The 13,075-nt window shown below is 43.2% G+C and overlaps 1 protein-coding gene across 1 annotated transcript in view; it reads right to left on the bottom strand.

Annotated features, from left to right (window-relative positions):
- LOC128322323 (piezo-type mechanosensitive ion channel component 2-like) overlaps positions 1-13,075 on the bottom strand; it is a 119,569-nt gene that overhangs the window by 99,768 nt on the left and 6,726 nt on the right. The window contains exons 4-9 of the mRNA XM_053243383.1: positions 12,184-12,397; positions 7,636-7,798; positions 6,620-6,715; positions 6,429-6,540; positions 4,611-4,747; positions 2,539-2,802 (exon numbers count right to left, since the gene is read on the bottom strand). Of these exons, the coding sequence (XP_053099358.1) occupies positions 2,539-2,802; positions 4,611-4,747; positions 6,429-6,540; positions 6,620-6,715; positions 7,636-7,798; positions 12,184-12,397 (986 nt within the window). The remainder of the gene's footprint in view (positions 1-2,538; positions 2,803-4,610; positions 4,748-6,428; positions 6,541-6,619; positions 6,716-7,635; positions 7,799-12,183; positions 12,398-13,075) is intronic.

Raw genomic sequence — 13,075 nt, 5'->3', positions numbered from 1 at the left:
AGGAATTGGGCAAAAGGCTGATTTTTGGTGAATTTTTGAAGTTTAAGATTTTTCCCATAGGGAATAATGGAGGTTTCAGCAAAAGTATAGTTTCTCGACAGGGGGAAAGGGGGTGGCCCAGAGCAGAGTCAGGTGGCTGGTAGTGCCCAGTGGGGGCAAGGAAGCTGCCAGAATTATTTCAAAGGAATTGGGTAGAGGGCAATTTTTAGAGATTTAATGGAGTTTACGTGTCTTTAAGGTTCTTCCCCATAGGGAATGATGGAGGTTTCAGCAACCCTATAACTGCACTTGTGGGGCACTGGGGTGTCCCAGATCAAGTGGTGGTGTAGAGCACATAGGGTGCCAACCACCCCCATGGGTGGCTAACTCATGAGGTACTGGGTTCTGTTGTTTCTGAGGTGTTTTGAGTGTAGATTCTCTGGTAGCATATGAGAGTGGATTCATGTTTTATCATAGAAAATCTCATATGCTACCAGAAACAACAGAACCCAGCAGCCCATGGGTTAGCAACCCATGGGGGTGGTTGGCACCCTATGTGCACTACACCACCACTCGCTCCGGGCCACCCTAGTGCCCCCCAGGTGGAGTTATGGGGCTGCTGAAACCTCCATTATTCCTATGGGGGAAATCTTAAAGACACGTAAACCTCAAAAATTCCTAAGGAATCAGCCCTTTGCCCTATTTGGAATCTGGGTGCACCACCCCTTGGGGCACCACCATCCAACCCACTGTTTTGCCCCTGAAGCCCCCATAAACAAGTTAAAAGAGTGAAGAGAATGATGAACAACAACACTTAAATTTTTGGCACAGTTATTTGAGAATTTTACAGTGGGTGTGAGCCTGTCCCTGTGGCACTAGCACAGCAGCACAACCCATTTGTGGATTCAAGCAATCTTTCAATAAAAATGCTCCCTCCCCATGGAACAGTGACCACATGTCACTTGAGATAGCAAGATAGACCAATGACCTGCCTTGGTACTATGGAACAGCTTCAAATGTTCATTTAACTGGAGTGAGCAGTAGCCCAAACAAATCAGCCTACTGTTCAGAATTGGTGAGATTTATCATCACTGCATTTAAGAAAGTGCAAAGCCATGGATCATGGTTACAAAAAAAGAGAGAAGCAACTAAGATTCCTGGGGATGTCAATAGATTGACAGGGGTATTCCCCCACTCCTTTTGTCTACTGTAGTCCCATGTGGATGACCTGTCCCTGCAATGACAAAAGTTGTGAACCACTGGCTTAGACATCATGTCTCACCAAATTACATTGTGGCTTAAATTACATTAGACTGTTCAATTTGGGCAACAAAACTTAGACACCACTATAACTCATAAAAATCAGAAGAAAAACAAAATAGCTCCTCAAAAGACCCCTGAACAAGTCCAGAGATTCTTTCTAAACCTTTGGAAAGAAAAACCTGTGTAATTTCAGAACTTTCCTAACCAGCTTCTGGAAAAGCTTCTCCACGCAACTTATACCATGGCTTTTAGCAAGAGCTTTGGAATTGCATTGAGCTCCCAAAGATATTTGGGTATTTCTGTCTCAAAATGCTGTCTTCCAAATCCCTTTGCAAGGTCAGTTTGCATTTCAATCACACTGAATACAACACATACTTAACTAAACCATTCATGACAAACAGGGAAGCTCTACCAACTTTTTGCATATCTTATCTTCTGCTAATCACTCAGTGCCTCAGCTAGAGTCAGTGAGTCAGAGAAGTCAATTTGAATTGCAATGCTTTTCCGAAAAACGAAGCATTCGGTCCGAAACAGAGTCATTTCAATTTGGAAACAAAAACCTCTGTTTTTTAATTCTTGATTTTGTTTTGGTTACAAAACCTCCAAAATTGCCATTTTCAGGCACAAAACATTTTGTACCCGAATCGAAATGCACAAGCCTAGAAACTACTTTTGTTCTCCTTGAAAATTCTCAGCTGTTTTTCATTTTTATTTTCACTTTTGTATGACATTTCGGTGCTAATCTTAGGGATGTGCAGAAATCTCCTGAGAAATTTCACTTGTGTTACAGAAACTTGTCTGGCTTCTCTTGAAAATCCCCAGATGCTTCTCTTGAAAATTCCCTTGGGAAGAACCCTGAAATATACTTTGAATGTCTCTTCTTCAAAATGTCAGGGTCTTACTTTCTATGGACTTAATCCATAGTACTTAGGAACACAGGAACATAGGAAGCTGCCATATACTGAGTCAGACCATTGTTCTATCTAGCTCAGTATTGCCTTCACAGATTGGCAGCGGCTTCTCTAAGGTTGCAGGCAGGAACTTCTCTCAGCCCTATCTTGGAAGTGCCAGGGAGGGAACTTGGAACCTTCTGCTCTTCCCAGAGCAGCTCCACCCCCTGAGGGGAATATATTACAGTGTTCACACTTCTAGTCCCCCATTCATATGCAACCAGGGCAGACCCTGTTTAACTAAGGGGACAAGTCATGCTTGCTACCACAAGACCAGATCTCCTCTCCTACACTCAAGGATTACAACCTTAAGTTGGGGCCCAGAACAGAGCTGAAGGATACTCACCTTGGTTCCCAGGTGGACACAAGGCTGTGAATAAGGCTTTAAATCCAAGTCAATGAGCAAAGAGGTTGGAACTTCAGGGAACAGTTCCTCCTGGGAAACTTTCAGTCCTACAAGAAAATTTAGGATCACCAGGACATTTCCATAGGCAACAAGGAAGGGTGAGCTCCACAAAGCATAAAGACGGCGGCTGCGCACCATCCAGATGATACAAGACCAAATCAACAGGACAAAAGTCAGCCAGCTGACATGAGTGATGCTCCAGACCTGCAAATGAATGCATAAGCATTATTTCCCCCCACAAAAAACAGATGTTGATAATGCTGCAGTTTCAATCTTCTTGTAATCCAGGTGTTTGCAACCTTGAATTCTCAGATGTTGGCCAAAGGCCATTTGGTTGGGAATGATGGAAGTCGTAGTTCAACAAAATATGAGGACCCAAGTTGGGGAAACCCAGTTGTGGTACAAAACTAAGAAAATGGATGGGTTAATCATAACATAAAACCATGATTTGTGACAGTTAAGAGTCCACATCATGACTGGAGCTTCCAGACTGCAACAGGCAGGCCATGGTTCAGAATGCTTGGCTGCTTTTGTTTCCCATCTGCACAAGATTCAGCTTTATACACTCGCTCCTTTCTCCTTTCTCCATAGCATAGTAGCCTCTGGCAGCAGAGCTATGGCCCTAATTGCAGTTTGCCCGTGATCTGCAAGTTTAGCCTTCAGAGCACCACCACAGCTTATACAAACTGTGGCTTGCAAAGCCAGCTTCAAACCATAGTTTCAGATTCTGGTTTGACACTAAACAACCATGGTTGAGGAGAAGATATAACAGGGTCAGGCTTGACCCCAAATTATCGTTATCTAAACATGATTTTTGCATTATGACTGAACTCAGCCAGTGTATCCCTCTGGAACCATAGACGGAGGGGAAAGTTTCTTCAGTCTAGGGATCTAGATGGGGATGTGCACAAATCGTTATTCATACACAGATTTGGAGAGCAGATCAGGCACCTTTAAAAGTGAGGAGAGCAGGTCCGTACCTGCTTCTCTGCCTCTCCACACAGCTTCCTGGGGAGGCCATGTGCATGAGCGGTGTGCATGCTACCACAACAGGGAGCTGCATGGAGCAATGGAGGAGATGCCTGATCTGTTCTTCAAATCTGTGCACGAATCGTGATTCGTGAACATCCCTAGTTCTAGCCTATGGTCAGCTGGATTTGTCTCAACCTCTCCTCCTTGGTTGCTTATGTCATTGTCCCAGTTGCTTTGTTCCCCTTTGCTCTGTGGAAAACCAACATGAAACAACATGAAATCTGCAAAAGGGAAAAAGGACATTCAGGAGCAACCATGTCTATACATTAGCTCGAGTCAGTCCCCCATCTTTTGAGGTGAATGATCTTAATGGTTCCCCATTCCTGCTGAGGGTAAGTGCCATAATATGTCTAAATCTTAATTGTAAACTGCCCTGAGCCATTTTTGGAGGGGTAGTATATATATGAATGAATGAAGAAAGAAAGAAAGAAAGAAAGAAAGAAAGAAAGAAAGAAAGAAAGAAAGAAAGAAAGAAAGCAAGCCTACTAGGTAGTGATCTAACCTTGACAAAGGGATTCCACCTCCAGACCATCAACCACCTCCAGACCACTAACAACCCATCCAGGAGAAAATATCAGGACCCAAATGTGTCTATCACATTATTCAAGCCTATTATTAATTGCAGTAGACCCATGGTTGCCACGGAGGCCATTAAATCCAGCTGTACCAAACAGGCAGGCCTTGGCTGAATGTTCAAGTCCTCCAAAACAGCCAGCCTGGAGACACCAACACCACATGTGTTATAGACTGCAATTGCTGCCCTGAGGACAATTTTTTAAAGTAGGGTATACACATTATAATAAATAAATGAACATGGCCTAGGCCTGATGCTTGCTTCCAACTACCAGTTGACTGTAACTCTAGGTTAGTCCTTCAGGACTTTCTCAGCTCCCCATGGGCCCTCATTACAGCCAGAACAGGACAGAAAGCCAGTGGTAACCCCTACAAACAGCAGGAGGTTTGTTAACTCTATCTCTTACCATCATGACAATCAATGCTGTGATGTAGCTCTGATTCAGAAAGAATAGTGCCAGTGCTGACAAAATGCTAGACCTATTTCCTTCAACGTAAGTTTCTTCATCCATTTCTGTTATAGTTTCATGGTATGTTATATCCTCTGCAAGACATATAACATTTGGAAGGAAGGATCATAGCAAAAATGCTGAATATTCCGTATCTGCCTTACATTAAGCAGGTTTTGTAGACTTTGCAAGTCAAGTCTCAGAGCATTTTTTATTTGTGAATGCATCTTAAGAGTAGATAGGTTTGAAGAGTGGGAGAATAGTTTATACTCAAATACGTAACAAAAGGAGAAGACAGATAAAATACTACCTTCCATAGTCAATAGGAAAGGAAAGGAAAGGAAAGGAAAGGAAAGGAAAATTTCCCCTTCCAAATAGCGGAAATCTGGCAGAATTCTCAAGACTGTTAACTGGGTAGGAGAAGTGTCCTATCCCACTTCGGGAGTTGTGCACACTCCCAATTTTTGGTTGTATGTGAGTTAAAAACTAGGTAGGAACCGGGTAGTGTAGTGATCATGTGGGAGGCAGGCACAGGCTCCAATGCTGTCATCCTACTCAGCACTTTCACCCAGCATTTTACAAAGGTAGGAGGAAATGCCACCAGAGCCTGCACCTGCCTCCCACACAACCTCTTCCCTTTCCGCTTAACCTAACCCTAGCTTTTAACTCACACACAACCAAAAATCAGGAGAGCACACAGCTCCCAAAGGTGGGAAGCACACTTGTCCTACCCACTCCACTTAACAGTTGCCTGAACAAGCCTAATAAATAAAAAGGGCCAATTCCATGCTAGGATCATTAGGAAGGGGATTGAAAATAAAACTGCTAATATTCTAATGCCCTTATATAAAATGACGGTCTGGCCACATCTGGAGTACTGCGTACAGTTCTGGTCATCTTATCTTAAGAAGGACATTGTAGAACTGGAGAAGGTGCAGAAGAGGGCAACCAAGATGATCAGGGGCCTGGAGCACCTTCCTTAGGAGGCAAGGCTACAACACCTGGGGCTTTTTAGTTTAGAAAAAAGACAACTGTGGGGAGACATGCTAGAGGTCTATAAAATCATGCATGGTATGGAGAAGGCTGATAAAGAAACCTTTGTCTCCCTCTCACACAGCACTAGAACCAGGGGTCATCCCATGAAACTGATTGCCAAGAACTTTAGGACCGAGAAAAGGAAGTACTTTTTCACACAGCACATAATCAATCTATGGAATTATCTGCCATGGGATGTGGTGACAGCCAACAACCTGGATGGCTTTAAGAGGGGTTTGGATATATTCTTGGAGGAGAGGTCTAGCCTCCAGCTTCAGAGGCAAGATGCCTCTAAATACCAGTTGCAGGGGAGTAACAGCAGGAGAGAGGGCATGCTCTCAGCTCTTGTTTGTGGCCTTCCCAGAGGCATCTGGTGGGCCATTGTGTGGAACAGGATGCTGGAGGGCTTCATCCAGCAGGGCTTTCCTTATGTTCTAATGAACAAGCCCTGTGCTTATGTGCTTCCATTTCTTTTCATATTCTCTAATTCTTCCCTCTCACTTTTCTTTTAGCACCAAAGTATAGTTTACTGTGACATCTTAACCTGAAAACTATGGGTTGCGTAAATCATAGTCTGCCCACAAATTAGCATTAGCATTACAAACCATGCTTTGAACATGCTCAAACATGTTCGAACAATCAGTTTACCATTAATTCTGCCTCACGTTTGCAAACTGCAGTGCTCTGTTATATAAATGGATTGATCAAGCCCCACTACATACATGGTGATGCAAGATATACCTGATGAAAGGTGGTGTTCTTCATTGATGTAAACATCCATATCATAGCAACTGCTACTTTGATATTGCAAAAGGGGGATGTCCTGAAAGCTGCCTCTTGAAACACAAGCCACCTGGGCAAAAACGAAAAGCATTTTGATTTTCTGCAACAGAAGCTTCACAGAGTCCAAGCCTATGGTAAAAATATTTTACCTTGCCATTTTCTGTCATGGTCATCCATAGTTCAGTATCCACCTTCACTTCACTGTACTCTCCAGACTGTAGATGGACAGTCTCTTCCTTGCTTTCCTAAATTATGCATCAATTTAAAATAATAGGGTGAGGTGGGAACACTCCAGAAAATAAATATAACTCTACTACTACATACAGAGCCAAAGTAGACAATGGGGCTGTGGCAGATCCATATATTTAAACTCAGAAGTGTAGCCATCACTTAGGAAGCAAGCAGTGGGAATATGAATGAATGAGGCTATTCTCATGACCAGCCTAACTCTGCCTGGGCTGCCCCAGGAAGGGTTAGGCTAGTAGTGAGAAGTGGCCGGATCCTCGCAGATCCCTCCGCTCCCTGCCCGCCTAATCCCCTTACTGAGTCTTGCACCCATAACCCAGCTACCGGGTATCATGTGACTCCTTGGGCTGCACACATAGAACACCCATCTGAGGGGGGAATCCCCAATGCCATGTGCATGCTGTAACAAGTTCCCAGGTGGCCATGGTCATCTGGGGTATCCCTCTGCCCTGATCCATGGGGAATGGAGCAGGCCTGCCCATGTGGGCACACGGGAGGCATGCTGAGGAAGACCTGCTTGGTCATCTGGGGTATCGTGTGACTCCTCGGAATGCATAGAGCGCCCATCTGAGGGGGGAATCCCCAATGCAATGTGCATGCCGTGCACTGCATTGAGGGATACCTGGAGGCCATGCTTCACAGAGCAGCACAGAGCAGGGCTGCTTATGTGAGTGTGCGGGAGGAGCACTGAAGAGGACCGCTGAAGGGGGGGGGGAGAGAAGGGAGAAGGACTGCTCCACTCCCCCCACCCCCACAGCCACCCCTCAGCCATGGTAAGAATAAAATAAAATTTAAAAACAGCGGAGGTTTGGCGGGGCAGGCGTGAGGTGGAAGCCAGAGGACCCTGGCCATTTGGAAGCCCCTCTCCCAGACCAAGGTCTGGGGGTTAGTGCACCTCTGATTGTAATAGACTGTTTACCTTCGTAGGCAGCCCCCACTGCTGGAGCATCATAACGAGTGTATAGTAGAGAGCAAGAAGCACTAGAGGATTCAGAGCCATAGGCCAGTTTAGTTGAGGGTGAACTTGAAGTTTCCAGGGAACGGTGATGTTTGTTTTAATAAGTGGAACCATGCCCAAGAGCCTAGAGAAAAAGGAAATGGAGAATGGGCTGCTGCCATTTCATCGTCATACATGGAAAAAAATTTAAAAAAACCAACACTGTGGACCAGTTTCATAAACGCATGATCATCACTAATAAATGCAGCAGCACTCAACAACCTGCATGTGTGAATGAGACAAAGTAGACCACGCAAACATCACAGATAGACTTTCATAACACCTGAGAGGTGCTTTACATCACATTATGCAGAGAGCAAGGCAGTAGACTAAGGTGGAAGAATTCTTTATGATACGAATATGACGGATATTTATATACCGCTTTTCGACAAAAGTTCCCAAAGCGGTTTACAAAGATTTAAATAAATAAAATGGTTCCCTGTCCCCAAAGGGCTCACAATCTAAAAAAGAAACATAAGAAACATAAAGAAACATAAAACATAAGAAACACCAGCAACAGCCACTGGAGGGATGCTGTGTTGGGGATGGATAGGGCCAGTTGCTCTCCCCCTACTAAATAAAGAGAATCACCATTTTTAAAAGGTGCCTCTTTGCTCAGTTAGCAGGGGGACCATCATTATCATCTCAGACTGCAGGTGGAGGATCATAGAGGGCATGTCCTCACCTCTTGCCTGTGGGCTTCTCAGAGGCATCTGGTGGGCCACTGTGGGAAACAGGATATAAAGGCCTTCGGCCTGATCCAGCAGGGCTGTTCTTATGTTACAAATACTCACCCAGATAAATATTTCCCTGCATATAGTAAATTATATGTTTCACACCAACACGTTCTATCTGAAGTGCTGGTTCACTACATGCAGAGGGTTTGGGGGTGGTTTGGGCCATGGAAAATTGTTACAAATCTGATCCTCCAGACATGCACACACCTGCATTCTGAAGTAGTACAGTCCAGAATTTTACTGCCTCAGTCTGCTCGCTTTTTCTGTGTAATGGAGTCAGTTCAAATATCCATCTGCAAGCACTCAAGTGCTGAGTAATCCCTGGTGCTGAAAGCAAGTTCATTACCATGAGAGAAGATCTGAACCTAACCTGTAGTGCATAATGCTTAAGGATGCTTATAAAAACCACACCTTATGAGATTTGCTCGAGGAAAGCATCTCTAACAGAGCTGAACCCCAGAATGCACAGTACCACTGTGAAGTTCATTTTTTTCCTTTTAAAAAAGGCTGCTATAACTGAACCCTTTGCAAATACCAACCTACGTCATGTCATAAAGTGTTTACTTTAAAGGTAAATCAACATTTATTTCAAATGACTATATGAAACTAATCCGAACCTACAAAGACACGTTACAATGGGAATGTGGAACGTAAGAAGCATGAATATGGGTAAGCGCAACACAGCGAAAGATGAAATGAATTGACTACAGATTGACATCTTGAGCATTAGCGAATTAAAATGGACAGGAATTGGACACTTTTAGCCAGAAAATCACACAGTTTACTACTCAGGACATGAAAAACAAAGAAAGAACAGTGTTGCTTTCATAGTCAGGAAGGATAAAGCAATGACAGTACTTGGGTACAATGCGATCAGCGACCGACTAATATAAATTAGATTTCGTGGACAAACTTTTCTATGCCCCAACAACTGATGATGATGAAGAAGAAGTTGATGAATGTTATGCTCATTCAGTCTGAAATTGACACAACATGCAAGCAAGATATGATGCTGGTGATTGGAGACTGGAATGCCAAAGTTGGAAATGGTAAGGAGAAAAACACAGTCAGACTGTATGGCCTAGGAAACAGAAATGAAGCAGAAGAATGACTTATTAGTTTCTGCCAAGCCAATGATCTCTTCATTGCTAACACAGTCTTCAAACAACCAAAGCGGCACCTATGCACATGGACATCACCAGATGGAGTACACAGAAATCAAATTGATTACCTCATTGGTGCAAGGAGGTGAAAGAGCTCAGTTATAACAGCAAAAACATGGCTGGGGGCTGATTGTAGAACAGATCATGAACTGATTATATGCATGTTCCAAGTCTAGCTAAAGTGGAAAAACAAAACTATCCAGCTCCCACGATATCATCTTGAGAATGTACCCACCATTTTCAAGGACAACATCAGGAACCGCTTTGAAGTTCTGAACCTCATTGATAGGGAACCAGAGAAACTGTGGAATGAAATCAAAGATGTTTTTAAGGACGAATGTGAAAAGAGACTGCCAAAGACCAAGAAACAGAAGAAAGCAAAATGGATGACAGAACAGATGGTAGAAATTGCCCAGAAGAGGAGAGAAGCTAAGGTCAAGAAAGATAAAGACCTCAGGAAGGAACTTAATAGGGAATTTCAGAAAGCTGTTAGAAGAGACAAGGAGCAGTACTACATTGACATCTGTAAAAACCATGAGGATGGAAATAGATATAGGAAAACAAGGAAAGTTTTCCAAAAAATCTTTGAACTCAGACGGAGATTCTAACCTCGAATTGGTATGTTAAGGGATGCCAAAGGACAGATAGTAACTGATTCAGAGAAGATCAAACAGAGATGGAAGGAATATACTGAAAATCTGTACAGCAAGGACGTCAACATCCAAGAGACTCTAGAAGATATTCCCTACTTGCAAGAACCTCTAGTACTGGAAGATGACGTTAGATCAGCACTCTGGGCATTACCAAGTCGGAAGGCTACAGGAATTGATGGAACAGCTACAGAAATATGGCAGGCAACAGAAGAAGAATCAGTCAAGGCTCTAACCAATCTATGCCAGCAAATTTGGAAAACAACACAGTGGCCAACAGATTGGAAGAGGTCAGTCTACATACCCTTACCACAAAAAGGAGACTTAACAGATTACGCAAACCATTGCACAATATCCTTAATTTCACATGCTAGCAAAATAATGCTCAGCATCATACAAAACAGATTAAAGCCCTAAATTGGAAAGAGAAACGCCAGATGTTCAAGCTGGTTTCAGAAAAGGCAAAGGAACAAAACACATCATTGCTGATGCACGCTGGATAATTGAGAAAGCCAAAGAACACCAAAAAGAAGTCAATATGTGCTTTATTGACTACAGAAAAGCCTTCGATTGCGTCAACCATGTCAAGTTGTGGAACATCCTTAGGAAAATGGGTGACCCAGAACATCTCATCGTTCTCATGAGAAACCTATGAGAAACAGGACAGGGAACCACAGTCCAGATGGATCATGGTGAAACAGACTGGTTCCAGATTGGCAAAGGAGTAAGATAACGCTGGATACTTTCTCCTTATTTATTCAACTTATATGCTGAACATATACTGAGAGAAGCTGGATTGGAAGAAGATGAGTATGGTTTTAAAGTTGGAAGAAGAAATATCAATAACCTGCGCTATGCTGATGACACCACTCTGATAGCTGAGAATATGCGGATGATCTGCAAGCTCTAGTAATGAAAGTCAAGGAGCACAGTGAAAAAATTGGACTATGACTAAATGTAAAGAAAACTAAACTAATGACAACCGGTTCAGCAACCAGCCTCAGAATTGGTAATGAAGACATTGAAGTCGTGGATAGCTTCTGCCTTTTAGGATCAACTGTCAACAGTAAAGGATCCAGCAGTCAAGAAATACACCGCAGACTAGCACTTGGTAGGGCCGCAATGAAAACCTTGGAAAGGATATTTAGATGCCATGACATGTCTATACCTACAAAGATTAGAATTGTTTGGACAACAGTTTTTCCCATGACACTCTATGGATGAGAAAGCTGGACTTTGAAGAAGCAAGATAGAAAAAGTATTGACACTTTTGAACTTTGGTGCTGGGGAAGACTTTTGAGGATACCATGGACAGCCAGGAAAACAAACAAATGGATTATAGAACAAATCAATCCAGAATTTTCACTCAAGACACAAATGATCAGGCTCAAACTATCATACTTCAGACACATTATGTGAAGACGCAACCCCCATAATGCTAGGAAACGTTGAAGGAAAGAGAAGAAGAGGACGACCAGCAGCCAGGTGGAGGGACTTGATTACAACAGCAGTGAATGCACCACTGAGAGACCTTAAAGGCCAAGTTGAAGGCAGATCATCCTGGAGAGAATCTATCTGTGTGGTCGACACCGACTTGTCAGCACTTAATCAATCAAGCAGATACCAAACTTAGCTCATTATTGTCTGCAGTGACTCTCTAGGTTTCAGGGAGGGTCTTTCCCAGGCCTATGTGAAGATGCTGGAGACTGAGCCTGGTAGATGCTGGGGACTGGAGATGCTGGGGATCTTCCAGCATCTTCAGTGAGGGCTGGTTCTGCATACAAAGCATGTGCTCTTCCTCTGAACTACAGCCTCTCCCAAAAACCTACCATTAGAGTTCAGACTATGCTTTTGTTCTTATCTGCATGAGAGGTCCCTTCTGCTTTCTTTGACATAGCAATCTTTCCAGTGCATTTTTACCTGGCATAAATGTCTTCTGGAGGAATGAGGTCCTGAAAGTATGGCAGCTGGTACAGGTAAAGGGAAGTTATGTGCCCGGCACCAAATAATGCAATCATCACACACAAGCTATTGAAGGTGACTGAGCTGATGGGGCAGTGGCAAGACCACCAGGAACACAAGCCCAGGAAGCTGAAGAAATAAACTGCAGAGGTCACAGAAGGAAGGATTATACCTAAAGATAATAGAAGAAAATGAGGAGTTCAGAGATCAGGCTGTTACATTTTTATATGGATCAATTTTTTATTGGAAATAAGGTATAGTTTATACCAGGAGTTCTCAAACATGGGTTTCCAGATGTTGTTGGACTGCAACTCCCATGGCCATTGTGGCTGGGGATGATGGGAATTGAAACCCAACAAGTCAAGTCAGGTCAAATTTTATTTACGGTCCTAGACCAAAACACGAAACCAAACAACATTTGAGAATCTCTGGTTTGTTTATTTATTTTATTTATTTCACTTTACATATTTTTCTACTGCTCAAAACTTACATCTTATACAATTATTTAAATCAAGCAGAAAACTCCCTCACCCACCCACCAGATTGTAAGACTTCAGGCATCAGGTAGGAAGTTGCATGTCGTAATCCTCTTGCACACAAAACACAGTTCCCATAATTCCTGGCTAATGGCCACTGTGGCTGGGGATTATTGGTGCTGTAGTTCAAAAATAGTTGGGGGGGGCAAAGTTGAGCAGGGCTGCAATAATGCATTAAGTGCAGTGCAAGTTATCCAGATTGCACCATCTCTGTCTTTACTTGGAATGCACAAAAGCAGTTCTTAACATTCCATTCCATTGCTTAATCTTACACAGCCAATTAAATGTATTGTTATTCTGGATCACGAAGCTGG

This window comes from Hemicordylus capensis, chromosome 4 (assembly GCF_027244095.1).
Source record: "Hemicordylus capensis ecotype Gifberg chromosome 4, rHemCap1.1.pri, whole genome shotgun sequence".
NCBI lineage: Eukaryota > Metazoa > Chordata > Lepidosauria > Squamata > Cordylidae > Hemicordylus > Hemicordylus capensis.
This window is presented reverse-complemented; position numbering and strand designations above follow the sequence as displayed.